The 26234-nt window shown below is 38.1% G+C and overlaps 4 protein-coding genes across 8 annotated transcripts in view; 3 read left to right on the top strand and 1 right to left on the bottom strand.

Annotated features, from left to right (window-relative positions):
• Nucleotides 1–3829: 3829 nt before the first annotated feature.
• Nucleotides 3830–4819, top strand: LOC119766459 (putative uncharacterized protein DDB_G0288537). Its single transcript, XM_038251016.1, has 2 exons — nt 3830–3865; nt 3928–4819. The coding sequence occupies exons 1-2, from the start codon at nt 3860–3862 to the stop codon at nt 4750–4752; spliced, it is 831 nt and encodes a 276-aa protein (XP_038106944.1). The 5' UTR covers nt 3830–3859; the 3' UTR covers nt 4753–4819.
• Nucleotides 4820–7322: 2503 nt separating this feature from the next.
• On the bottom strand, nt 7323–7871 carry LOC6034834. The gene is made up of 2 exons (XM_001845053.2): nt 7857–7871; nt 7323–7799 (listed from the first exon to the last, which is right to left on the bottom strand). The coding sequence occupies exons 1-2, from the start codon at nt 7860–7862 to the stop codon at nt 7338–7340; spliced, it is 468 nt and encodes a 155-aa protein (XP_001845105.2). The 5' UTR covers nt 7863–7871; the 3' UTR covers nt 7323–7337.
• A 412-nt stretch (nt 7872–8283) lies between these two features.
• On the top strand, nt 8284–9069 carry LOC6034833. Its single transcript, XM_001845052.2, has 2 exons — nt 8284–8515; nt 8572–9069. The coding sequence occupies exons 1-2, from the start codon at nt 8510–8512 to the stop codon at nt 9031–9033; spliced, it is 468 nt and encodes a 155-aa protein (XP_001845104.1). The 5' UTR covers nt 8284–8509; the 3' UTR covers nt 9034–9069.
• A 450-nt stretch (nt 9070–9519) lies between these two features.
• The window catches only part of LOC6034829, a 45643-nt gene continuing 28928 nt past the window's right edge, over nt 9520–26234 (top strand). For 2 of the 5 annotated variants that reach the window (XM_038256372.1, XM_038256376.1), the window contains exons 1-4: nt 9520–9846; nt 9913–9995; nt 11945–12462; nt 20488–20784. In XM_038256372.1, the coding sequence (XP_038112300.1) occupies nt 12323–12462; nt 20488–20784 (437 nt within the window). In that variant the 5' untranslated portion in view covers nt 9520–9846; nt 9913–9995; nt 11945–12322. The remainder of the gene's footprint in view (nt 9847–9912; nt 9996–11944; nt 12463–20487; nt 20785–26234) is intronic. The other 3 variants (XM_038256373.1, XM_038256375.1, XM_038256374.1) reach the window with 3 other exon arrangements.

The raw sequence follows: 26234 nt of genomic DNA on the forward strand, positions 1-26234 counted from the left end.
ACACCATGATTTCCAGAACAAGATCAGTTGCGAATAGGTAACAGTCATTGGCCACCAACGGCGCCCGCCATGTCAGTTTGTAGATCTCGATTTTAAGGGACGGGAATGTTAGTTAGCGCAGGTTGCTACTAGGGCAGCTGATTTACTCTGTGATTACACCCCACGAGCACCAGGAACCTGAAAACTTGTTAGTAGGGTAGGGTGTTTGGTCAGGATTCATCATAGAAGATGATGATGCGACCCAAAATCGTAGTGTTTGTTGAAAGGTATTATATTTTATTCTCAAGGCAAACAATCGGATGCTGCGGATGAGACATTTCCCGTTTAACTGTTGTTAATTTTTTAATTAAATGGTTTAATCTTAGACAGCTGGCTGTGGAAAGATAAAACCAAATAATATTTATTTAAAAAATGAGGTGTTAAACGCAATGCTGCAATGGTAGCGTAGTCTGATTTTTAATTATATAATCATTTAGTTTAGTTCATGAATTTGTTACGGAATAGACGCGACGAACTCAACCATCAAGTGTCTTCCGATCTTCTTTCTGAAAGCTAGATAAGGTATTGATTTTCGTTGCCTCTTGAGCTACGATGCTATGGAGAGGGCTTAACACACAAACAACCGACGTCGAGCCCTCCGAGCTACGGAGCTATGGGAAGGTTTTTTCAACAAAAGGGCTTACCGATTAATATGAATAATTTTCATGATCAATCTTGTTTTATAACTACAGCGCGACTAACTCATGATTTTCACGATCCCGAATACAGCACAAAACGAACACCGTAAAAATCCATCACCAATCCTGATTTGATTTTTTCTCTTTTTTAATTTTTTTTTTTTTTGATAAAAAATGATTTTATCAGTACACAAAAACACTCAGAATCACAGATTGTTTTATTCTGGTAGTAGTTGTAGGGGGTACAATGGAAAGTTCATCTTCCAAGTGTTTTTTTTTATTTTAGCAGTGAAAGGAAAGTCAAAAACTTATCACCAGTGAATAAGGCAAATAAAATTGTTTCCATCTCATATAATTCCCACAAAAAGGAAGCAAGAACATCCGTCACATATTAAAACAATATTTAAGTACTCGGGAGATCTGGAAACCCTGTTTATATGGCAACTAAATGAAATTTACGCATTCAAAGCCAGATTTTCATTTTTATTTATTAGAAAATATTTCTAATTATTTTGAACTTTGAAATATTGGTAACTCAATCGTGCGGTATGGCTACTTCCGCTGGATAAAAAAATAAAGCATGTTTAAAAAACTTGATTCAAATAATCCAAAACTTTTGGAACAATTTAGTTGAGAAAGATTGTTAACCAAATAAATTCACCCCAATCAAATTAAATCTATTGGTCATAATTGCCTATCGGTACGGTCCAAATAATCCACTCAAACTTCCACCTGAACCAAGTTCCAACCTCATCAATTTGTTTTGTTCAGGTATTTACGACCACTTTTATGACCCCTTAAAGCCCCATTCTAATCACTCAGCACAGCCTGCAGCAGCAGTAGCAAATAAAATCGAAAGGTGTGGCCCCAACATAGCTCACTCCATCAGTCTGCATTGGATGTGGTTGGCACGAGCCCTCCCAACCAAACCGGACCCTTCCGGACCTCCCCCATTCGTGCTGGGTCTGTAATTATCGTTGAACTTGATTGATCAGTTACGGTCGCCGGCTGATGGGATCGTAAGGTGGTAGATCTTAATCGTCCACTATTTCACAGTCGCTGTAGCCACTCCGTAGATCCGAGATCATCGCAAAGAAGGGCCAACAGATCGTAAACCTCGGCAAGCTCGGCAGAAGGATCAATCTAAATTGCGTGACATATTAGGTTTGCGAAAGAGCTGAATTATGACCATAAATTGAGTGTCAATGGTTCTAGCAAACGGAGATCAGCAGCACTTCGAGCTCATCGCGTATGGGGAAGTTTAAGTCGCACATTGCTCGACTTGCTGGGTCTCAAGTTGGGAGGGGAACCGCAGAACAGGTTGACCTTGATTTAGTTACTACACCTTCCTTCTTTGCGCCAGTTGTCCAGAACCTTCCTTTGGCTAAATCACGATAGATCCGGCTCGATCAAGCGGAGTCCGAAGAGTTGTAGAACTGACGCGGGACGTATGTAAATAAGCATAAAAATTTAGACCACGAGTACGCGCGTTCGCTTGGAGTTTCTGTGGAATCCTGCTAGGTTAAGTTCTGAACGCTCGCGTAATTTCTGCAGCTTCTCTTTGTTAGGGTTTCGCTGCGCGAACCAGGCAGTACGGAGCTGCTATCAGATCGAATTCTTGGCAAAGACGAGGAAAACAAGTTTTGCTGTTCTGGTTCAGTTCTGGTACGAGGTGGTATGAAGAGATGTGGTAGCTAGCAAATCAAACCGCCAACATGCACCAGAAGATCGATGCAAATCTGAAGCATTTTTTTTTAAAAGGGTCCTTTTATGAAGGAAGTGTTGTTTCTTGAAATATTTAGATGTTTCGGAAACTTTTAACCCTTGTTCAATTTAACACTTCACTAACAACTTCACTCAACCATCAAATCTTACTAACTCGCGATTCGTTGCAAGTCAAAGGTAACGTTACGCTGACTTCGTCCGAAAACTGATTCACAACTCACCAGCCGTTTTACACAATCTGACAAATGGGCTGATGCAGCTGGGGCCATAGCGAGTATCAAAAGTGTGTTGCATTTTTCATTTTAATTTGAGATGTTCAGTTTGAAAATAAGTGAAAACCACTTCACTTATGTTCACGTTTCACGATAACTCTCTCTTTAAAAATATTTGATTTTTTCGAGGCTACACATTTTTCCAATATGCTTCCTGTTTGTGAATCTTTTTATCTTTTCTTTGTATAAAACAAAATTAGAAAATATTTTACACTTCAAAATTTAAAATATAATTTAACATTAAAATGTCACAACATTATTATTGAGATCGAGTGTAAATTTTCGATCCATAATCTCATAATTCAGTTAATTTGAAAGCCTTGTCCAATTAAATAAAACATGAATTGGAAAAATCGTATGTTTTGTTTTGATCGTTTGTACAAGTTTTCCAGTGAAAATTTATTTTTTTTAGATTTTTTTTGCGCACTTGTTTTTATGGGATAATTTGAATAAATTTTGATACATTCTTCTCTAACGTGATATTTTAGATGATTTTCTTACAGAATTTAACTGATGATTTTTTTTAACTTTAACCGATGTTTCCATTTTTATTATTTAAAAATAATTATAATACAATTTTATAATTTTCATTTCTACAGAGATGTTGACTTTTTTTTAAATACTGATTTGTGTGTCTTCAATGAGCACCCCTAGAGCAAAATTTCCAAAAACCTGTCACACGCTGTTCATTAACCAAGTTGCTGCGGCTTACATTTCGAAGCACGTGCTTTTCCGAATTAAGATGCGCACATAATTTTTTTTTTCATTTTCGGAGGTCTCTGTGCTGCACCACTGCACTGCCGCACACGTCTGCCCTCTCTCTTTATTGGGAGGTGCAAAAATGGACTTTTCAGTAAGTGGGAAAATTAGACATGATCAACCCCCTGATGGTGTTGAATTTGGCGGAAAATTGCCACCTCGTGTGCGCGCGTCATCGTCGTCGTCGTCCTTCAACGGTTGGGTACCTTTCGTGGATGAGGTTTTGGAGATTTTCGAGAGATGGAGAAAACTCACCCTGGCAGAGGTCGTCCGATGGGCGTTTTACGATTTTCTGGCCGGCTCTTATCAGTAGGAAACGGTATAAAAGTTAGTATCTGGGGCCATCATCAATTATAGCTTGTTCGGTTGTTCAGCTGTTCAGTAAGAAGTGCGGTGTTTGCAGGTTTTTGTAGTGCAGTGTACAAGATGAAGGTGGATTTTGGGGTGTTTGTTCTTGAAGTGTGATTCTTTACTAATTAAAGTGTTTTTTGCAGATGTTTGTGGCGTTCTTGGCTTGTGTGGCAGTTGCTGCAGCCGACGTGAGTCTTATAAATCCGGCAGGACACCTGGAACCACCGGTAGAACATCTCGCTTCTAAGGAATTTAACGCTCCCTGGCCCGAAAAGAACTCCTGGGAACCGTTGGCTGATCCCCACCAACCGATCAGCGTGATTACGAACAACAACAACAACAACGTTGCTCATGATGGCTACCATTACGATAACAACAACAACAACAACTACAACAACCAGAATCTGAACCAGAACTTCAACAACAATTATAATAATGATTACAACAACAATTACAACAACGATTACACCCACAACAACAACTATAACAACTACAACAACAACAACCAAAACTACAACCAGGTGGCCACCTACACCAACCACCAACAAACCCACCAAGGTCAAATCACCAAAACCAACCACGGCCAGGTGTCCTTCGAAGTGACCCACCCCTACTGGGCCACCTCCTTCGCCAAGATCAACCGTTTCGACACCTGGCCGGCGGCCCCCGCTCCGTTCGTGGCCGCCGCCCCGCTCCCCCTGGTGGCAACTGCCCCCACCGCTTTTGTAGCCACCTCGGCGCCCATCATCGCCAGCAATGCCGCTCCCTTTGTGAAGCCCGCGGTCGTGTACAACGATCAGGTGGCCAAGTGGAACAACCCGTGGGCCCATCAGCACCAGCACCATGGTTGGAACGGACCGGTGGCCAAGTACGTGGCCGTCACGCCTGGATCAGTGCACATTGCCCCGCTGCCCGGGCATACCGTTTCGCAGAAGATTCTGAACCTGGCGCCGGCGGCGAGCTGGTAGAATAGTTGCTGCGGGAAGAGACGCATGATATGTTGAATAGTTCGTAATAAAATGGAAGGTTGTTAAATGAAAAGAAGGTGTTGTTTTATTGTAATTCTGAATAATACAGCACAAACCCTAGGGTGTTTCAATCGACAGAATTAATTATTATCTCAATTCTAGCTTAAAAATACTGGTTATGGAATCTTTTAAAAATATAAACCTACTACACGGAAAAAAAGAGTTCCGAAAATCGTGAACAAGCGTTCATGAAAATGGGAACCACGAACAAAGTGTTCAAATGCCATGAAACGTTTTTGAAAATCGTACTATGGAATTTGAACACTTTGTTTGTGGTTCTCATTTTCATGAACGCTTGTTCACGATTTTCGGAACTCTTTTTTCTCTGTGTAAGGAACAATTTTAAGAAACCAAGCGCATCCATCAAATTTTCTGTTCTAGTTAATGTAGAAACTGTAATGATTTCACAGCATAATATTTCATAATGTTAATTGAAATTTTAAGTGTTAATTTTAGTTGGAAATGAACCAATATTTGATTCTGTGATACAAAGACCCATTTACAATAAAATTTAAAGTAGGGGAACTAAACCCTTTCTCAGCCCATTTCTATTATCGGCCTATCAGCACTTTGATCATGAATTACAGCTTTCATAAAGTGTTTTCAACTGTTCCAATGTAATAAATAGCTCAAATCAAAGTGAGCAAGCAACTCTCCATTGATGTACATCTGAAAATGTTGATTAAATAGCGGAAAACGGCAAATGTGATGAGAATTGGTCGAACGGCTTAGAGTGATTAAATTAGAAAATTTCACATTTGTCCTGATTTGTTCCATTTGGATCTCATAACTTGGTGAAGTGTAATTTTGTTTTCCTGTTTATTTTGCAACACAAAATTACACAAAAAATAAATTTAAAAGTTTTTACAGATCTCAGATTAGTTTTCAAAAAGACGTAAGAGCCATTGGTAAACAAAGTCCGTTTTGGTCCGATAATCGACGTGCTTATAAAAAATCAGTTTTCAAAAATGCTTGAGATTGTTCATCTACACGTCCTTCAAGTGCCCGAAACCTAAAACAAATGAAATATTGTTTAAATTTGGAGAAACACGAAAATTAATGTCGGAGGTGACGGTGGCTCTTACGGCTTTTTGAAAAATTACCCGAGAGATTTTTTTCCGTGATCGATTTCTCTGAAAATATTATTTTGAGATCGGAAAACTACAAAAGTGATGATACTATGTCGTAATCCTAGTGTACAAAAAATAGGTGATCGAGTGAAAGGAGGATTTTTTTTTATTTTCCTAAATAAAAATTATCAATGATGGTTGCATGTCCAGACTTTAAAATATAAATTTGCTAACGTACCATCATCTGGGGTTAATCGGGACACATGGGGCGATTTGGGACAGCTGTTTTAGCCAGGTTCTTGCACTATATTTTAATATTTTTAATTGATTTCAGTTAGAACAGATACTTATCAACTAAATTTGTGCATCGATTTCCAGATTTGAATCCTTTGAATGCTTTAAAAACCGCTGTCCCTATTCAGACTGTAGTTACGCTTCGCACCAGTTGACGGTAATTTATTACAGTTAATGAAAAGAAAACTCGACATTATTGAAGTCAATGTCAGTAAACGCTTCAGTTTCGCCAAGGTATGACAGTGTTGGGCTTCCTGAACTCGCTCTAATTGACATAATTGAATTTTAGTGAATTTCATGCCAATAAATTAAACTGCAATTTTCGGGCACAAATAACATTTTTGGATTACAAAAATGTCCAGCTGTTTAATATATGAAATTTCGATGAATTTGACGAATTTTACTACTATAAACACCAAGAGGCAATAAATTCTATTAGTTTTTTGTTCAAAAACCAGCCGACATCTAAATAATATCTTTTAAATTCAATCATGCTAAATTTCTTGGGAACACGGGATATCTTTAAATTCATCTAACGCAAACGCAAAGAAAAATAAATCAATTCCACAATTTATCAGATTTTGGAGAGCACAGCAAAAAAATGTTTGAATGATAAAAGTGGTCAGCTCTAGGGTGTCCTCAGATGGTTTTAATCTGCTCCATTTCAACTCCATTCCCAATCGTTTATATAGCACTCTTGGATTACCTTGAAGATAACATGGGTCCAACAGATCAGAGCAACCGTTTTAACAAACCAGATCAGTTGGCAATTTCGAAGCCAGTATCTGTCATCGTGGCACGCGTAAAGAATAAGTTGTGATCTAATTCATTACCGTTACGCTGTGCCGATAGCGTCCAAGTGCCGCCATTCGATAGTTGTTTGGAGATTTTCCAGTGCAATTCCAATTTGCAAGATCCGCGAAGCAGGTGCAAGCCTCGGCTGTGGAAATGAAGGTATATTTCATGCAAACTAATGCGCGGACGATTGAGATAACAAAGGATATTTTTTTCCGTTTGTAGGACCTCATTCCAGGAAAACTGACCCTGAAGTGGTGGGAACGTGAAAGCGTTCTCTATGCGTGAGTAAAATTTCTGGTTATGTTAAAAATCAAACCACTTATTGGGATCACAGGACAATGAGTTTATTTTGATGTTTGAAAATTAAGCAACGATTAGCTTCTGGTTGATGGCATGTCCGACCAGCGGAGCAACGTGGACCGAGCCGGGGTTGGCGGCGACGTACTTGGCCGCTGGAACCGCTCCCAGGTAGTTGTTGTATCCGTAGCCGTACGAGGTCAGCGGAAGTCCCCACGGGTTGACCTTGGCAACGTTGGCCTGGACAACGGTCTTACCGGTGGCGCCGTACCATCCGTTGTATCCGTTGTACAGGGAAGCCGCTGGCCAAGCCGCCGAGGACCATTTGTTGTATCCGTACGGGTAGGCAGAGATTCCGTGATCGTTCCAGTTGTTCCACGAGCTCAGACCGTCCCAGGAGTTGAGGCCATTCCAGGCATTCAGACCGTTCCACGAGTTGAGTCCGTAGGTGTTGGCTGGCCAGCTGCTTTGAACATATCCTGCCTGGGTGGCAACGGCCAGGGTGGCGACGAACAGAGCGATAAAGACCTAAAGGAAGAATGTAACTCAGTTTTGATTTAAAGAATACGCGTCCAAGTGTCTTACCTTCATTTTTTTCAACGGTTGGTTGATTTTTGGACTTATCAAACAGTTGTGTTGAGAGTTGCTGCTGAACTATACTTAATTTCGTTCAGATTTGAGGTTTTATACGATTCTGGCTTATTATAACCCTGATTTGGGTTACTAAATGAATGTGCCACTTTTCCGTCTCATCAAACGAAGGTGTAACCGATTCGGCTAGTGAATCAACAAATCAGGCAAGGTGAGAATGCTGTGAAAATGGCACACCTGCCAAAAAGAGCGGGAGGGAAAGAAACCACAAACGTGACACAGGCGAAAAACTGCCTGGTGAAAGCTATAATTCACCAGGGTGGAGGGAGGTGCACGCGATTCCGTTACACCGGGATGATGAATGTCTTCAATAAGGTGGGGGTTGCTTCTACTAAGGCAACAATGTTGCTGAATTTGTGACGACTTCATCGAAGGATGAAGTTGAATGGAAAGTGTTGCTTCGAAACGGTTCAATTGGTTTTCTATGAGGAAGTAGAAGTCAAGGATGGGCCGTCCTTTCAAATTGTTGGTATGCTCAGAATGGTATAAAATGTCATATTGGTGAGCCAAATGGCCATAGATCACCAACAGCTCTAGCAAGGAATAGATTGGAGACGATCCAAAGTGTAACCAACCGTGAAACAACAATGAAGGTAAGCTTCGCTAATGTACTTCTTGAAGTCAGTGCTGAGTTGTCTTCTTCCGGTAGTTCTTCATCGCTCTGTTCGTCGCCACCCTGGCCGTTGCCGCCCAAGCAGGATACGTGGAAAGCAGCTGGCCAGCCAGCACTTACGGACTCAATTCGTGGAATGGCCTGAATGCCTGGAATGGCCTCAACTCCTGGGACGGTCTGAGCTCGTGGAACAACTGGAACGACCACGGAATCTCTGCCTACCCGTACGGATACAACAAGTGGTCCTCGGTGGCTTGGCCAGCGGCTTCCCTGTACAACGGATACAACGGATGGTATGGAGCCACCGGTAAGACTGTTGTCCAGGCCAACGTTGCCAAGGTCAACCCGTGGGGACTTCCGCTGACCTCGTACGGCTACGGATACAACAACTACCTGGGAGCGATTCCAGCGGCCAAGTACGTCGCCGCCAACCCCGGATCGGTCCACGTTGCTCCGCTGGTCGGACATGCCATCAACCAGAAGGTGATTGTTGCTTGAAATGTTGATACTTGATAGTAAACACTGTGAAAGCTACATGAAGAACTTTTCTGTGAACTCTTCGAAATGCCCTACTTCCAATAGCTTCATTCCCCTGTTTGTATTGTATTACTTCAACAACTTGGACAGCTCGGTGCTCCAGATATGCCGACTGACTCGTTACATTACAAACAATTAGCTACAATTGAAGTTTTATCAGTGGATCAGTAAATCCCAAACACAAAACTCAGCACAACGACCATCCTCTCAGTGCCACTGTAACCCGCTTTTTCGGCACCTCCAGCGCTGTTCCGCGCCACATCCGGCGGTACCGGGACACGCAACCCAGCGACGGCTGAGGCCAGCAAAAAGTATTCACGGGGAAGTACATCGAACAGCGAGAGAGAGTACATGAACCCCGTTTGCATGCCACCCAATGCCAGCGGGGGTTGGAGTCAAAGTTTGGTCTACCCTTTCGTGAGGATGCGGCTTTAGTCGTGCTCCGAAACTTGTTACGATAACGTCGTCGAGCCTCCCCCGAGGGGGCACGTGTTCACTACTGGTCGGTCAACGATGCGTCAAGTGCTGCATCCGACACGGCGCGTCGTTACTGCTTAGTTAATCGGCTGATTAATGGAATGGGTTTTGCTGGTGGTGTTGTGATTGTGATTGTAAATTACGCGGTTTTATAGTCGAAACATCGCCTAGTACAAGGATACCTACAAGCGTTCCACGTGAGAAGGCATCACGACGATGTGTGAGATGTGAGACGTTGAAGTGAGGATGAGGATGCAGCGGAGGCAGCAGAGCTTGTTTTTAATTAGTAAACGGTGTGTAAGTTGGAAAAATTAATAAAGATTGATGGATGGTGCAACACTTACGGATGCTCTGTGGCTAAAGTTATCATTTCAGGGTGAAGACTGTGAAGATGGTGAAGAAAACCTACTGGTTTATGGACTTTTGCAGTGTGTTAATGAGAAAAAGTAAGAATCATAAAAATATTAAATGGTTGAAGGAGGATGTTCACAAAGGTGTTAACTGATTTACACGGAGAAAAAAGAGTTCCCAAAATCGTGTACCAGCGTTCATGAAAATGGGAACCACGAACAAAGTGTTCAAATTTCATGGTACATTTTTGGGAACTCTTTTTTCTCCGTGTATAAATTTTAGAAAGTTGTAAGTGTCTTTCAAAAGTTGTCCATTGAGTTTTACAATAAAATGATATTAGTTTTCATCCTTAAAATTCATTTTAGTAGGATTGCAAGAAAAAAAATTATGGAATTGTATAGGGTACGTTATCCATTAGTGGACCCCTTTCCTATAGTGGACCCTCTGAGGGGTTTTTCAATAAAATCATAATTTCAAGCAACAACATTTGTCTACAAATCTTGTATTTGGCATGTTCAACATCGTTTGAAACAATGTTGACTGACATTGAATTGTCCTTTTCGCCATAATAAGTGTTTTGAGTTCGACATCTGAAATCCGCCATGGCCACTAGCATTTTCACAACAAAACTGCATTTATATTTTATGATTGAATTAACTATCCAATCATTTTTGACTGATTATTTAACTTTAATAAGACGAAATAATGTAAGTTTAAGGAACTTTACTAAAATAAAGCGAAGAACTGTTCTCAGGATATTAAAAGTGACAAAAATGCTGAAGCCGTAATATTTTATAATAAATCAAAACTATAGTAAATAGTACTTAACTGAACCCATAATTGCAGTTTGAAATGATATTTTATAATAATACATCAATAACAAAACATTTGTTTTAAATAAACTTGCGTGGTTTTATCAGCAAACTGTAAACAAATCTATTCTTTAGTTTCGGTCAATTAATATGGATAATAATCGGTAATTAATATGGAAAAAATTTGCATCAAAATTACCATTTTTAATTATTTTTATGTTAACAGTGGTTTTAAATCGATTTCTCTGACCTAATTCGGAAATAAATGTGTTTAAATGTTTTTCAAGGTAGGTTTTTTTTGTTGTTTAAAGCCAAATTTGTTTACAAAACATATTTGTTTATGATGAAAAGTGAGCAAAATTCATCTTTTATTCATTATATCTATCATTAGACCTACACCATGCATCAAAACATCAAGTATTGGTTAAATTTGGTATAAAAATAACAGTTTGCCTATAGTGCAGCCAGGTCCACTATCGGATAATGGACCCGGGTCCACTATAGGAAAAGAGGGTCCATAACAGGCAAAAAAAATGTTTTCAAATGGCTATTTTTCTGCTCAAAAACAAATAACTGATGAAACAAATAGTCAAAATTGTTCAGAAGACTTCAGATTTCATTGTTTTGTACGAAGGGTTATGAAAAAGTGCTTAAAATATTGAAAAATTGTGAAAAATGCGCGTCGGCTCTACTAGGGGTGTTCACTAATGGTTAAAATACCTTACGATTTGTTTAAAATGTTGTTGAAATGTTAGCCATTTTTAATATGTCAAAAGAAACTTTTTGATATTATTAGTTATTCATTACAGTCTTAAGAGCTAATCATACAAAATAAGTAAGAAAATATTTGTATTTCTGTATATTTTTGGATGAATTTGTGACAATTTCGTCATTCGAGAATGACGGGAATAGTAAGTAGTTTCACAATGGAGTTGCTAAAAAGTACATTTCAGCATTTGTTTTAATAATATCAAGCAATATTCTAGCGGAGCAACTCGATAAACCTTGCTGAATAAATGTACAACTCGTGCTGAATCTTCTTTTTGCAACAAGTTATAATACTAGTTTTATTGTTCAAACCCAAATTAAAGATTTCAACAGTGCTTATGTCGAATGATTACGAAGAAGTGAATCAATTTTGAAGTGCATATTCAAATCTTTTTATTGTGATGATATTGCAACATTGGTTGACATCCTTTGTGAACATCATCCCACACACAACCAACCTGTAGACAACGACGTCACCAGTCTGTCCCGGCTTTTCTTCAAGTGCACTCCGAAGCAATAACCCTGTTGAATTGGCCCAATAAAAGCTACTAAACTGTGATTATACGACCATATCGGTTGGTCCCGACAAGTACAAGTGGTCTCCGGCTCGTCGATTCGACAATATTGCCATATTCCCGCCGGGTCGAGGACGCCGCCCCCGTGTGGCAACAGAACCGGCGAACGTGGTGTGGCCACCGCGACGACGACAACGACGCCAATATCGACAAGGACGTCCCTGTGGAAAGTGCACTTGGATATCCCACATACACAACAAAAAAAAGCTAGTTTTAGTGATTTGGAAAGGGTTGCAAAAACGGCAAGGACGTCGCTGAGGACACACGATGAATGCCAGCAGCTTTTGGGGGACGTTCGATTTGCTGCTTGGCAGGGAGGCGCAGAAGCACGGTGGCCAGGATGCGCTCAAGGTCGGCACCTGGATGTCGGCGTACGCCGGGGTCCGGAAGCTGGGACCGGGCAACGGGTGAGTTTATTGTTTTTTTTGTTTGTTGTAGATTCGTAGTTTTAAAGATTTAGCAACTTTGCTAATTTACAATTTTATTTGGTTCATTGCAATGATTTAATGTTTATTTTTTAAGTAAAGTAAATCTTTCCCTGTTCCTGAGGGGAACAGTTTGTGACGATACACTACCTTCCCTTTACTTAGCAATCGAATCCAGAAGGGAAAAGATCACCAGTTGTGTTGGTCCGAGCCGGGATTTGAACCCCGATCCAACGCTTACGAGGCGGAAGCGTTACCACTGGGCTACGTGGCTCGTATTTTGAACTTATTTTAATCAATTGACTCAGACAGAATCATATTTTTATTTTGAAAAGTTGTCACAGGACATTTGTGTAGGACATTTGTCAGAGGTTGAGCTGGATTATTTGAATAATAAATTTAGTGACACGACTGTCGCCGTTCATTACTGGAGCTTACTTTATTGAGGTGACATGCCGAGGTGAAATATGACTGAACCTTGAAAGGTCAACGAAATTTGTTTGTACAACGGTAGATGGGGCTCATGTAAACGGTTAAAGCCCTGGCGTACCATTTGGATTTAAATTGCAGATTATATTTTTTAAGGATTACCTTTAAAGTGCCTTATAAACAAAGCCTTCCGAACGAGTTCAAAATATAGAAGATTTGATAAAAAATACATATATATTTCAGATGAAAATTATTTTTGAGTGATCCATATTTGGTAAGGAGTGAGGAAGGCAGGTGTAATAATTGTATTGTGTGGAATAAAATAAAATCAATAAAAATGCAATTCAATAATATGAAACACGTACAACAAATGTTGCTAGTCTTAGAGAATTAATTCAATTTGATGTTTCAAATATATTTTTTTAAATGTAAAGTCGAAGAAATTTTTCTTAAAAATGTATGTTATTCATCCGAGTAAAAAAAATAGGTATCATTTTTCATATTTTTGTAAACCTATGTATCTGGCCCTTGGTTGCAGTCGAGAGGTGGGCAACATTATAAAATTAATTTTGGGATTCCAATGGTAAGAAGTGCTTTAAAATGCATTATATTTTTTTTAATTTCTGTGCATCGAAATTTCATAAAAACCAATAATATTTTTAAACAAAATTGGCCAAATTGTTTCATGGTAAATACAGTTCCACTTTCATAAAAAATTAAGTTTTTTTGAAAAAAAATAAATGGTTTCCTTTTGATTTAAAGGGACAATTTAGAAAGAAGAGTGGAGGGGGAGAGTTGATTAATGAGAAATACCATAACATTCCGTAAAACTTTGCAGATATTTTCTAAAAAAAAGAGAAACTAAAACGTTTTATATCTAAAATTATTAAAAAAAAATCAAATTAAATGTTTTCAAAAAGTTATCGTTAGAAACAGCATTTTATAAAAATACTCAAAATTTTCTAAAATTTGTAAAATGAGGCTTTCTTAAGCACGAGTCTTGCATTTATAAATACGACGAGAGTTGAAAAAAAAAAACAAATTTTGCAACGAGTTCCATTCAACATTTTTTGCAGTTTCGAAAAAAACTCTTTGAACAGAATTATTGGTCAAATGTCCATGCATTTAGTCAATAAATCGCTAGGATCAAAAAAAAAAAAAAATTGAAATGTATTACTTTTCCAAACAAGTGCTAAAAAGTTCAACTTTTCAGCATCCATTTCAGTGTTGAAAAGTAGAACTTTCAGCATTTACTTTGAAAAGGATTACTATTCGATTCTGTTATTTTTGGTAAAGAAAAGTAGGCTGCTTCATCGTTCGATGACAGGAAAAGTAAGGAGATTTACGACGGAATTGCAAAAAAAATATTTTTAGCCTATCTTTCTTGCAGATAAAATAACAAAAAAAAATTATTGCAGTATTACTTTTTAAAAATATAGAAATAGAGCGTCCAATTTCCCGGGGTTACAAAATTCCCAGGAAACGGGAAATTTTCAACAAATTTCCCGGGAAATCCCGGGAATTCCCGGGAAATTTGAAATTTAGCGAATATTATTCTAATCCTGTTTCTGATTGATCTTTTGCAACAAAATTGTATAGAACAGCAACTTTAATGTTCAAAATGAGTGTGAGGATCAATTAATGGCTTGACTGCTTGTAAAAAATCATGAAACTTTGAGAAAATATATAAACTTTCTAATGTTTAAATCTTTTAAAACGTCCCAAATGAAAAAAATATTATTAGTATTTTTGTTGAGAAGGATTTTTTTAAATCAAAGTGTTTGGACAGTGAAAATCTATGCTCCACAACCATAAAATTGCTTTTAAATTTGTCTCGGTGACCATAAAAATAAAATTAAAAAAAAAAACAAAAAAATCTACTTGTGAATAAATAAATATTCGTAGAATTTTCCTTGAAAATCTAATTTCTATGTGATATGGTATTCAGCCTAATAAATCAATTAAATTAATTTTTTTTTTGAGTATTCAAAAGTGGTTGAAATTCAACGATATTTTTTTCATATATAACCCCCCTTGGTAGCTCACATGCTTCATACATTTATAACATCAATCTGTAATTTCTTGAATACTTAGAAACATATTCTGTTCACACAAACCTTTTTCAAAAATTGGATTATATCAGTTAAATTTCCATCCAACATGTTCAAGGTAAATAAAAGTCAAGCAAATCTCAATGTTGATCTTGACCGGAAGATGTAAATATCTTATTTTCAAATGATTTTCCAAAAAAGCATTGAAAAAGGTTGTCAAAAATAAAATAGTTTATGTTCATTCCACAACAGCGTATGTTTTGTTGTCCAACATATAAGCAAACAATATTCCTAGTAAATGCTTCAGAAATAAATATTATCTGAATTAAAACTTGGCATGAAAATCACAGACAAGCTGATTAGTTAAATATTAACAGTAGATGGAAATAAATAAAATCAAATCAGGTTCTCCAATTATTATTTTTTGTATAATTTCAAAACATTGATGTCAAAAAGGTAGGAAAATGTATTCTTCTGCTTGTATTTCGGGAATTCCCGGGAAATTTACAAATTTCCCGGGAAACGGGAAATATTTTTTTCCGGGAAATCCCGGGAATTCCCGGGATTTTTTTTCCCGGGACGGGAAATTGGACGCTCTATATAGAAACGTTCAATAAACTTAAATTTGATTTAAGAAAAAGCATAAAATAGTAAAATGATTTATCTAATATAAACTTGGCGTTTCTGAATGGAATGGTTCAAGTTTCTGGCAAGGATTTTCCTTGATTTTGATTTATCCATTGATTTCGACATGGTCGAATGTGAAGGATGTTTAATATCCTCACGTACATGTGTGTGCTGTGTATACTTTATTCGCAATCGCTGTTCGTTTTTCCACAATTTTCACTACGATTTTGAGGGGTAACCTATTGTTTAATGAATGACACATCTATGTCACAGCTCAGGGTTGAGGAATAACTTTTCGCATCGCACCGCCACCGCCCCCAACGTAAACGTGTGGCGTGTTTTGGTTGAGCGATTGCTGTTAGTTGTGGATACAAATTCACGCCGTACCGTACGTTAACCTGAATTTCATGGCATTGCAAAGTTAGTTACAAACGACACACCCCCACTCTTCCCGAGTGGGGTATTACAGGAAAAAGGAATTACCAGTCAACTGGCGCTGGTTTTATCCTGTCACAAGATAAAACGAGGCAACATACCAACATACATTGCGACCTCGACGGCTGCTATTTCTATGCCGGGTTGATAAAATTGAAAAGTACATTGAACCTCCCCCAACCGGAAAGGAGCCTTCCCTTGGTAGCCGGCCTTGGAAATTGTTGCCAGCCGTCGTCCGTCCGTCGGTTGGCTTTACGGCGTGTCACGTGGCATGTGAGTATTTATGTTTGTGTGAGTTTGTGTGACACTGGTACCGATTGTTATCTTGTCTCGACACCGAAAGACACCAAAACGTCGTGGTCACACGCAACTGTCATAAATAACCACCACATGGGTAATCTGCTTGGAATAGTTTCGGTTAGGTTAGGAAAATTCAACACTGAACTGAAACGGTGACTGAATTCGCGATTGGATCTTCGATTTAAGGTGATAGAACCTGTGAATGGAACTGAAAATGCGACTGAAATTACGACTGAAACTGCGGTTGATGTTTGTGTACGAATTAAAAAAAAACATGCCGAGCAATTCAAACACTTCGTTAGTGGCTCTGAATTTCATGAATACGACTGCAACTATGACTGAGACTGTTACTAAAACTGTAACGGCAAATTTTCCTCCCCTAACCAAGGAGTCGCATGCTCGGAAAACCCCGTCTCTTGGAATGGGACGATCACACATGTGCCCGGAGTCGCGGTTTTCCATGTAACCCTTTTCCATTCTGAATGGGCTTCGGGCCAGACCCCACGAAGATAGGTCGTATACATCGGCAGGGTGCAATAAATGCAAATGTTTTCGATTTGATGCGTATTCCGGCTGAGACGTTGGCTTTTGAAGGGAAAATAGTTGTTTATTACACGCGCACCCGACAGTCGGTGTAGTAAGTTGGCATACATGAAGCACCGTATCGTTTTGTTGGACCTTCGCGTTACAGGACATGTTTGGTTTGCAGTTATTTTATCGATACAGTTTTGACATTGAACTCGCCAAGTGTCGTCGCTGGGAATTGGGTACTTACATGCGAGATATGGGCGTATTTTTTTTGTGGCGGATGAAACGTTGCACCAGCTCTGACGGAGCGATGATTGGTGTCGTGGGATTTTATTTTGAGTCCCAAATATCAAAATTTGTTGATGATACATCAGAATAGATTTTGAGGTTAAGTTGTGAAGACATACGTAGCTCGATATTCAAGTTTAAAATCATTTGATCGTAAATGGCTATTCAAGCGTGAGTAGTTGCAGTTAAAGCAAATTATGAAAAGTTTCAAATCCACTATCAAGTTCGAAATAAATAAATTGTTGGGTTTCAGTTCTTTAAGAAATTTGAAAAATAAATCATAAATAAAAAAATTGAGTGTTAATGTGCAAATGAAATTGAGGCATGGTGAACCCAATAATAATGGTTAATTTACTTATAAGATTTATAACAAAACTTTATTTTTCTTCATTTTCTTCAAGGTATGATAGATTTGGGCTCCCTAAACACGCTGCAATCGACAAAATTTATTTTAGTGAAATCAATGCCAATAAATAAAATATTAAATATTGGGCTTATATGAGGGTACGCATTAAGCTTGTTCAGGACGCCTAAATCTATTATGCTGAAACTGAAGCATTTAATGACATCAATTTCGAAAAAAAATCGAGTTGTGTTAGTGGGGTTTTCATAATTTAAATATGGTCACGGTGTGTTTCCTAGAACAAACTTAAGAATTTTTTTTGGCAAGTTTGATATTTGGCGCCTTGAAAGAAGGGCTCTTTCCCGTCATTTTGCGGCCGTTTAGATCATCCGGCGAAATATTTCGTCGGGGGATCTAGAGTTTTTTTTTGAAGATTTTTTTTCGATTTTATATGATTTTTCTTCAATAAGTCGATGGAAATCGATGGGTTCATGTTCAAATCCATCAAATTTCTAATGAATGTGCCTCAAGATACTCTAAATTACATATTTGGCCTCGGATAAAAAGATTCCAACCCAAATTTACCAGTTTTTTAGCTTTCTTTAAAATAGCCCCAAAATCCAAGCTTGAAACTTCAAAACAGCTCAAAACGATCGAATAAAAATCTTTGTTTTGTACAATTTGTCATGGAAATACAGTAGCAGTTTTCCCGGATACAAATTCGAGCATAACACATTGCTAAACTTAGAGTATTTCATTAAAAAGCTATTGATTACCTTAAATGGTCCCAACATTACTTTTTCAATTTTCTGTCATATAACGCTATAATATTTTAAAACATTTTCGAATCAATCACATTGTAGAGAACAATTTCCATAAAAAAGTATCAATTATGGTTCAATATAAGCAGTCATATAGTCAATTTCGTAAAATAAAAAGTGACTTTCTCCAAAATTTCTGGATTTAATTCCCGTTCAAACGATGAACACCGCCTACTGAGTTTTTAAAGATTCTAATAAAATAATTTCCATAAATTTCATCAAAATTTTATATAAGTTTGTTGTTTCAGCAAAATGTTTTCATCCTAAAATAATCTTAGTAGGCAGTGTTCATCGTTTGAATGGGAATTACATTCTGAAATTTTGGAGAAAGTCACTTTTTATTTAACGAAATTGGGTATATCTCTACTTATATTGAACCAAAATTTATACTTTTTTACGGAAATTGTTCTCTACAATGTGATTGATTCGAAAATGTTTCAAAATATTTTGGTATTGTATGGCAGAGAATTGATAAAAATAATGTTGGGAACCTTTTGAGTAATAAATAGCTTTTAAATGAGTAACTCTAAGTTTAGCAATATTTTATGGTCGATTTTGTATCCGGGCAATCTGCTGCTGTATTTTCATGACAAATTCTACAAAGAAAATTTTTGTTCGATCGTTTTGAGGTTTCAAGCTTGAATTTTTGGGAAAGCTAGAAAACTGGTAAATTTGGGTTGGAAACTTTTTATCCGAGGTCAAATATGTAATTTAGAGTCTCTTGATTAGAAATTTGATGGATTTGAACATGAACCCATCGATTTCCATCGACTTTTCTGAAGAAAAATCATATAAAATCGAAAAAAAATCTTCAAAAAAAAAGTTACTCTAGACTCCCCAACGAAATATTTCGCCGGACCCCGAAAAATGTCGGGAAAGAGCCCTTCTTCCATGGTGCCAAATATCAGACCTGCCGATTTTTTTTATCATAATGTTCTCGGAAAAATACACCGAGATGGTAGGATCCATTTTGGATTTCAAAATTCTGACTCACTTTAAAGAATATTAAGGGTGAAATTTGAGCTTGAAGGTCACAAATAAAAAGACCATTTTTTTGTGATCCGGTTATCCAAAGATTCGATTATTTAAATTGATTTTTTTCCAAGACCTTCGGATAATCGAGTCTGAAGGACTGTATCAAATCAAATATTTCATTGCTATTTTTTCACGAGAATTCTATGTAATAATTGTTCAGGCAAAAGTATTTTTTGCGAACAATATTTAATTTTATTATCACTTGTTTCAACATTATTGCCCTCATGTTGTTTTATCTCCAAAATTTAATTATGAGTTGTTTTAGAATTAATTTAGTAAGGTTACGAAAATTAAACTAACAGTGCTGTCAAGTTCATTATAAAATCATGTGGACACTGACATTTTGAACTTTTCAGTAATTGATTCGAAAAGTACTACTATTCGACAATGTTTTGATTTTGAGTTGACCAAACACATTGAAATCAAACAAAAAAGTGTTTTGGAATTGCAACAAATGTTGTATTCATCTCGATTCAAAACTCGATTTCTCAGTATCAGGATAAACATGTGATAGAATATGACCAGGTTTTTTTTTTAAATCGAGTTCTCTATCAAGTTGGTGTCTGTTGAAACACTTTCTGACGTCGAATCTTATATTTCATAGTTTTGAGCTTTAAATGGCTGGATTCATAGATCAAGGGTCTTTTCTCAAAATTTATTTTCCCTAAAAGTTCACTCAACTAGCAAAATCTAAACATGGAAATATGTACCCTTCTTGTAAGGCTTATCTCAGTTTAAAGTTTAAAGGTTCTCCAAAAAAAAGGTTGAAAGGTTTTGAATTGCAATTGTAATATCCTGGAACAGAACTGTTCAATTCTAATAAACACTAATCGAATTGACATTGCTGGATAGACGATTTTCATATTTTAATCTTTAATGGTTGGAAATTAGCACCATTTTAAAATTCATTTGAAATTAGTTGAATTTTATCAATTTTTTTGAGTTAAAAAAATTGAAGTCAAAATAAATTTCTAGAATATTTCATGTGTTTTGATACTTTTTAATTCATATTTTTGTATGTATTTTTTAGGCATGAAATGTATTCATGTTCATTTTTTAATTCAAAATACAGTTTTGATTGTTATATTTATCGTATTAAAAATTATCTAACCATCTTCTGACAATCACTAAAATTTATTCCACCTTCCAGTGACGACAGTGGCGGTGGAGGCATCGGCACCGGTTTTGGCGCAACAGGCGCCGCCGGCAGCGATGGTTTCCCCAGCAGTGCTGGTGGAGGTGGTTCGCTGAATTTCCCATCGATTTTCCAGCAGAATCAGCTGATCGGAACAGACCAAAACAACGACCCGGGTGGGGCAACTGGCGGTGGCGGCGATGGCAAAGGAAGGGGGCGCAAAAAGCTTCGGCTGCTCAAACCGAAGCTGAAGCAACTGTACGACGTGGAAGTGCTGCCAGTCGAGTACCTCGGGCCAAACATTGAGTATACGTAGGTTGAACTGTATTTTGTTGTTTGAATGCACTTTTTTATGCAAATAAATTAAGATATTGCACATTTTTGTGTTGTTTTTCCTTGATTTTGCACATTTGTACCAGATTCCAGTAGAAATCCGTTATTGAAAAAGTCTGGTATCAAATTCCTCAAGACACCTTCGCGTGGTCACTATCTGGCATCAAAAGTGCTCCCGAGAAACTATGAGTGTGCCGTAAATTGAAAGCTACCGGCGCTTGTCGACTGTGAATGGGTTCCCCGGTTGGCGCGAAAATGGCCACAAGTCACGCGAAGAAACGCTCAGCAACTGCTTGCGTGTTTGGTGGTTTAGTGTACGTGGAAGGGGGGATGTTGAGTGGGGTTGGGGTAAAGCTTTTGGAGCTGTTTCGTTGCCCCAACGATAGATGGAACCTGCTTGTTTGATGGTAAAAGCTCGGATAAATGAATTCGCCTGAAAGCTTTGGTTGGAATGAAGGGGAGTTCATTGTAAGGCGATTTTCATAAACTTGAATTTAGTTGGTGATGAACTGATTCATTTATTTCAAACGAGATAATTATTACCAGCGTTCATCAGCATACATCAAATTCAGGTGGTCATACATTAGAATGTGACTATAACGACCACCAATTGGCCACTAATTTGACAAAATTTGACATTCCTGACCAAAATATCTTTTTACAGCGCCAGCTTTTATCACGTCCAATTATACTCATATACTAGTTTGCCAAACTGAAAGATCATTTATGTGTCACTTTAGCTAACTAGCCATTTTTTAAACAATGGGTGAAAAAACTTTGATAAGCTAGACTTTTCATCACAATAATTGATCCAATTGAAATTTTACCCATAATAAAACACCATCTACTGTTTTTCTTTAAAAAATTCCACAAAAGATAGAATTTGTATTTTTGTTGGTAGCTTGAAATTTTCTTATTCGAGCTTCAAAGAATCTAAATTTTGAGGGGTGGTTTGATCTAACGACATCAATAAAAAGATTTAGAATATAAATTACGACTCGAACAGCTGTTCAAATTTGTCCTGATTGCTCAAGTTGACTGTATTGATAATAATTTAATTACAAACTTAACGCTAGGATTGGTTTATCAAACAAAACAATAATTGAAAGCATCGAAATCAAATCAATCAGTGCAACGTCGAGATTGAAAGTCCTCTAGAAAAATCAGGTTGGACCATTTCTAGAAGTGCAGGTCATATTGAATTCATACTGATTTAATCATGTAGTAAGGGAAGGTTACTTTGATTTTCTATTGTCTCGAGAAGCTTTTAGTTTTTCTTCGACTCCTTGATACCAGTCGATTTAAAAAAAAAATAAAGGATAGTACGCGTACCAGTGGAAAACTGTTATTACAACCTAATAAAATTGTGTTTTTTCCACCTTGATAAAATGTCTATCAATTAAGACAAACGACAGTGTCACCTGCTCACGCCACGACATAAAAAGGCGCCAAATTGATGAATCACATCCAATTAACAGGTCTTCGGGGCTACCCCCGAGGAACAAGCGATTGCTTCTCCAATGCTTTAGTCAGTCGCAAATAATTTTCAAAGGACAACTTTTTGTCTTCCTCCTCGCCAATTCTCCGAAGCAGCAGCAGCACTAAGGAGAAATAACCCTTCGACACGCCAGGCGGAAAATTCAACATCCATTCCATTAGAGCTTTTCACGCGAGAAGGTAAAAGTTGGTCCTTTGCAGGTCCTTCCACCGAGCGCAGCAACGAACGACGTGTGAACTAGCTACTTCTGGGCGCTTTGCATGTGGCAAATTGTTGCTTGTAATGAGCCATGTTTATCCGCCTGAACTTCTTCGTGGTGCCTGGAAGTAGCGTAACAAAGTTTTTTTTTTTCGGAATCCAATTACCTTTGACAAACGATGATTTGATGTTTCCGATGATGATGGGTTGGTGGCAAGATTGGCAATGCTGTTGGAAGTTGGATGTTCTAAGAAGGGCTTGGTTGTACTCACCGAAGAAGTGTACGGATAGTCGACCTGTCGCATGATTCCACCACATTTCTCCAGATATTTGAGGGTGTACCGTAACGACCCACCGGCACAGCCCTAAAAAAGAGCAGTTGATTGATTAATTTAAACTTGGCAACGTAATCAATCTGACTACCAACCTGATTCCCCGTCTCGACCGAGCAGTCCACCAGTTGCTGTTGACTCACAAACTCCAGCCGCCCGATGCGCTGCATTATTTGGCCCGTAATAGCGTACGAAATGCTGAACGCGTAACAGGAACCGCACGTCTTTTGGTTCACCGGACTCGTCACGAAGCCCTTCGTTCGCCAGTCCAGGCTATCCGGGACGTCCTTCGCAGCGGCGCCCACGATTTCGTCGTTGATTTCCACGTCCATCTTGCGGTGGTTGGTGTCCCGCATGCGGACCATCTGCTTCTTGTACAGTTCGTTGTCCTGCGGGAAGTAGGGTGCACCCGAGTGGTGAGATTTTCATTGGAAATTCAAACAAATGTCCAAATCTCGGGTAAGTTTTCAAAAAGCCGTAAGAGCCACCGTGACCTCTGACACTAATTTTCGTTTTCCTCGAAAATGAAACAAAATTTAATTTATTTTAAGTATGGGGCACTTGAAGCCTTCAAGTTGAAGGACGTGTAAATGAACAATTTAGAGCATTTTTGATATTGGTTTCTCGTAAGTAGGTCGAATACCGATGCAAAAATGGCTTTGTTTACCAATGGCTTTTACGGCTTTTTGAAAACTAATCCGAGAAATGTATTTTTTTCAAAAAATTAAACAGCAACAACCAGTCACCTCTCTTCAACACTCAACTCACCAAATCAGCAAATTTGTTCAGCCCCATTCTAAACTGACTTTTCCCCTCCTCGAACTCTCTGTTGTGGCTGTTGATTTCTTCGAGGTTCTTCTCGAACGCCGTCCTCCGCCGTTCCATGCGATATTTTGCAAAGTATTTTTTGTTGAACGCATCCTGCAGAAAAATCCAAAATTAGCTTCAAAGCGTAACTCTTTAACCTTTTCAAATCCACGCTACCAAGTATGACTCGAACGAGGTGATGTTGTTGGACTTTTCCGTCGAGACTTCTGAAGGGACTTCTTCCAACTCCCTGTCCTGAGCTAGCGTCGCCCAGCTGCCAATCAAAGCCAGGCCAAAAACTGCTATCACTTTATAGGTCATACTTTCGAACTCGAACGCGTCTCAAAACTAGTAAAAAAAATCGATCTGCAATGTACGAGCTATGACTTCACACTGACGGTGAGCAGGTCAGTTGACAAAGTTGGCAAGTTCTTGGGCGCACCGAAATTGCCATGTAATCAAAACAGTGTTTTTTACGACAGTGGGTCGCCAGCGTTTTAAATCAACTTTAAAAACGTCCCAAGCCGGCGCGGGTCTTCGATTGGAAACAATGTTTGCATGGAGTAAAGTTGTTGCGTTGTCAGACGACCCGGCGGAAGTGCATCGAGAAAGTGGCCTGGGAAAACTCCTCCCCAATGGTGGATTTTGCTTCAACGGAAGTTGTGTAGGTTTTGAGCGCGAGCGTTCGTCGTCGAAGTTCGAGGAAAGCATGTTGAAGCTGTTGAGGGAAATAAAAATACAGGAAATCAGCAGCAACTCGGGATGTTTGAGGATCTTGATTGGATTTGTACTTGAAACGCGCGATGTTAACTCGTTTGGGTTCACGCGTAGTTGCATAGCGGTTATTTTTAGGGTGACTCGTGATACCAGTTCCGAATATCTATAATTAATTGTGGTTGCTTCTTTCACGTTTTGATTTCCAGAGTATTTTAATGAAACATGGGATTGATGGCGAGTTGTTTTTTGGGTAATTCTCCGCCAACTCACACAGCATTTGCCCCGACCCCTCTTCGATTTGCGTGAAACTTTGTCCTAAGGGGTAACTTTTGTCCCTGATCACGAATCCGAGGTCCGGTTTTAGATATCTCGTGACGGAGGGGCGGTACGACCCCTTCCATTTTTTAACATGCGAAAAAAGAGGTGTTTTTCAATAATTTGCAGCCAGAAACGGTGATGAGATAGAAATTTGGTGTCAAAGGGACTTTTATGTAAAATTAGACGCCCGATTTGATGGCGTACTCAGAATTCAGAAAAAACGTATTTTTCATTGAAAAAAACACTAAAATTTTTTTAAAAATTCTTCCATTTTCCGTTACTTGACTGTAAAAAAATGATGCTTATGTCTATGTATCAAAATTTTTTTAATTGTCTATTTTACAACTTTGTTGAACATTGTTACACTCTAAAAAATAACCCTGCAAAGTTAGAAAAAAAACGAAATTTTAAAATGAAAAAAAATGTTCTAAATGAAAAAATGACCCTTCTGGGTCAATGTAGATTCGAAAAGTACATTAAATTTCCCATAAAATGACATGTTCCAAAAAATTTTACAGTCGAGTAACGGAAAATGGGAGAATTTTTAAAACTTTTTTAGTGTTTTTTTTGATGAAAAATACGTTTTTTCGGAATTCTGAGTACGCCATCAAATTGGGCGTCTAATTTTACATAAAAGTCCCTTTGACACCTAATTTCTATCTCATCACCGTTTCAGGCTGTAAATTATTGAAAAACATGTCTTTTTTCGCATGTTAAAAAATGGAAGGGGTTGTACCGCCCCTCCGTCACGAGATATCAAAAAAATGGACCTCGGATTCGTGATCAGGGACAAAAATTACCCCTTAGGACAAAGCTACACGCAAATCGAAGAGGGGTCGGGGCAACTGCTGTGTGAGTTGGCGGAGAATGAAAACCCAAATATGATTTTAAACGCAGGAACATGCATTTAAAATGGGTTTCAGTTGATTTGACTTCAGAGCAATTTTATTTATTCGGGTGAAACTTTTATGAAGCCTCCGGTTCGCCCAAAGAACCCTTTTTGCATCATTAGTTTGTCCTTATAATTTTCCATGCAAATTTGGCAGTTGTCCATACAAAAATGATACATGAAAATTCAAAAATCTGTACCTTTTGAAGGAATTTTTGATCGATTTGGTGTCTTCGGCAAAGTTGTAGGTATGGATCTGTATGGATAAGGACTACACTGATAAAAATTATGCCAACTTTTTCAGAAATTTCCAGAATGTGCAAAAAATCTTTGACTGAGTTATGATTTTTTTAATTAGTAATGATTTAAAAACAATCGGAATATTTATCGCAACGCGCATTTTCATTTTTCGATGTAAAATCGAATTTGCAATCAAAAAGTACTGTGGTGAAATTTTGATAAAGTGCACCGTTTTCAAATTATAGCCATTTTTAGGATACTTTGATGAAAATAGTCGCAGTTATTCATGTTTTTTTAAATTAGTGCCCTTGTTTGTCCACACCTGATTTTTTTTTAAAGATTGAGAAAATTCTCTATTTTTTGCTTTTTGAATTTTGTTGAAGTGACCCATAGTTGCTGATATATTGGCTTGCAAAGGTTTAAAAACAAG

This window comes from Culex quinquefasciatus, chromosome 2 (assembly GCF_015732765.1).
Source record: "Culex quinquefasciatus strain JHB chromosome 2, VPISU_Cqui_1.0_pri_paternal, whole genome shotgun sequence".
NCBI classification, from domain to species: domain Eukaryota; kingdom Metazoa; phylum Arthropoda; class Insecta; order Diptera; family Culicidae; genus Culex; species Culex quinquefasciatus.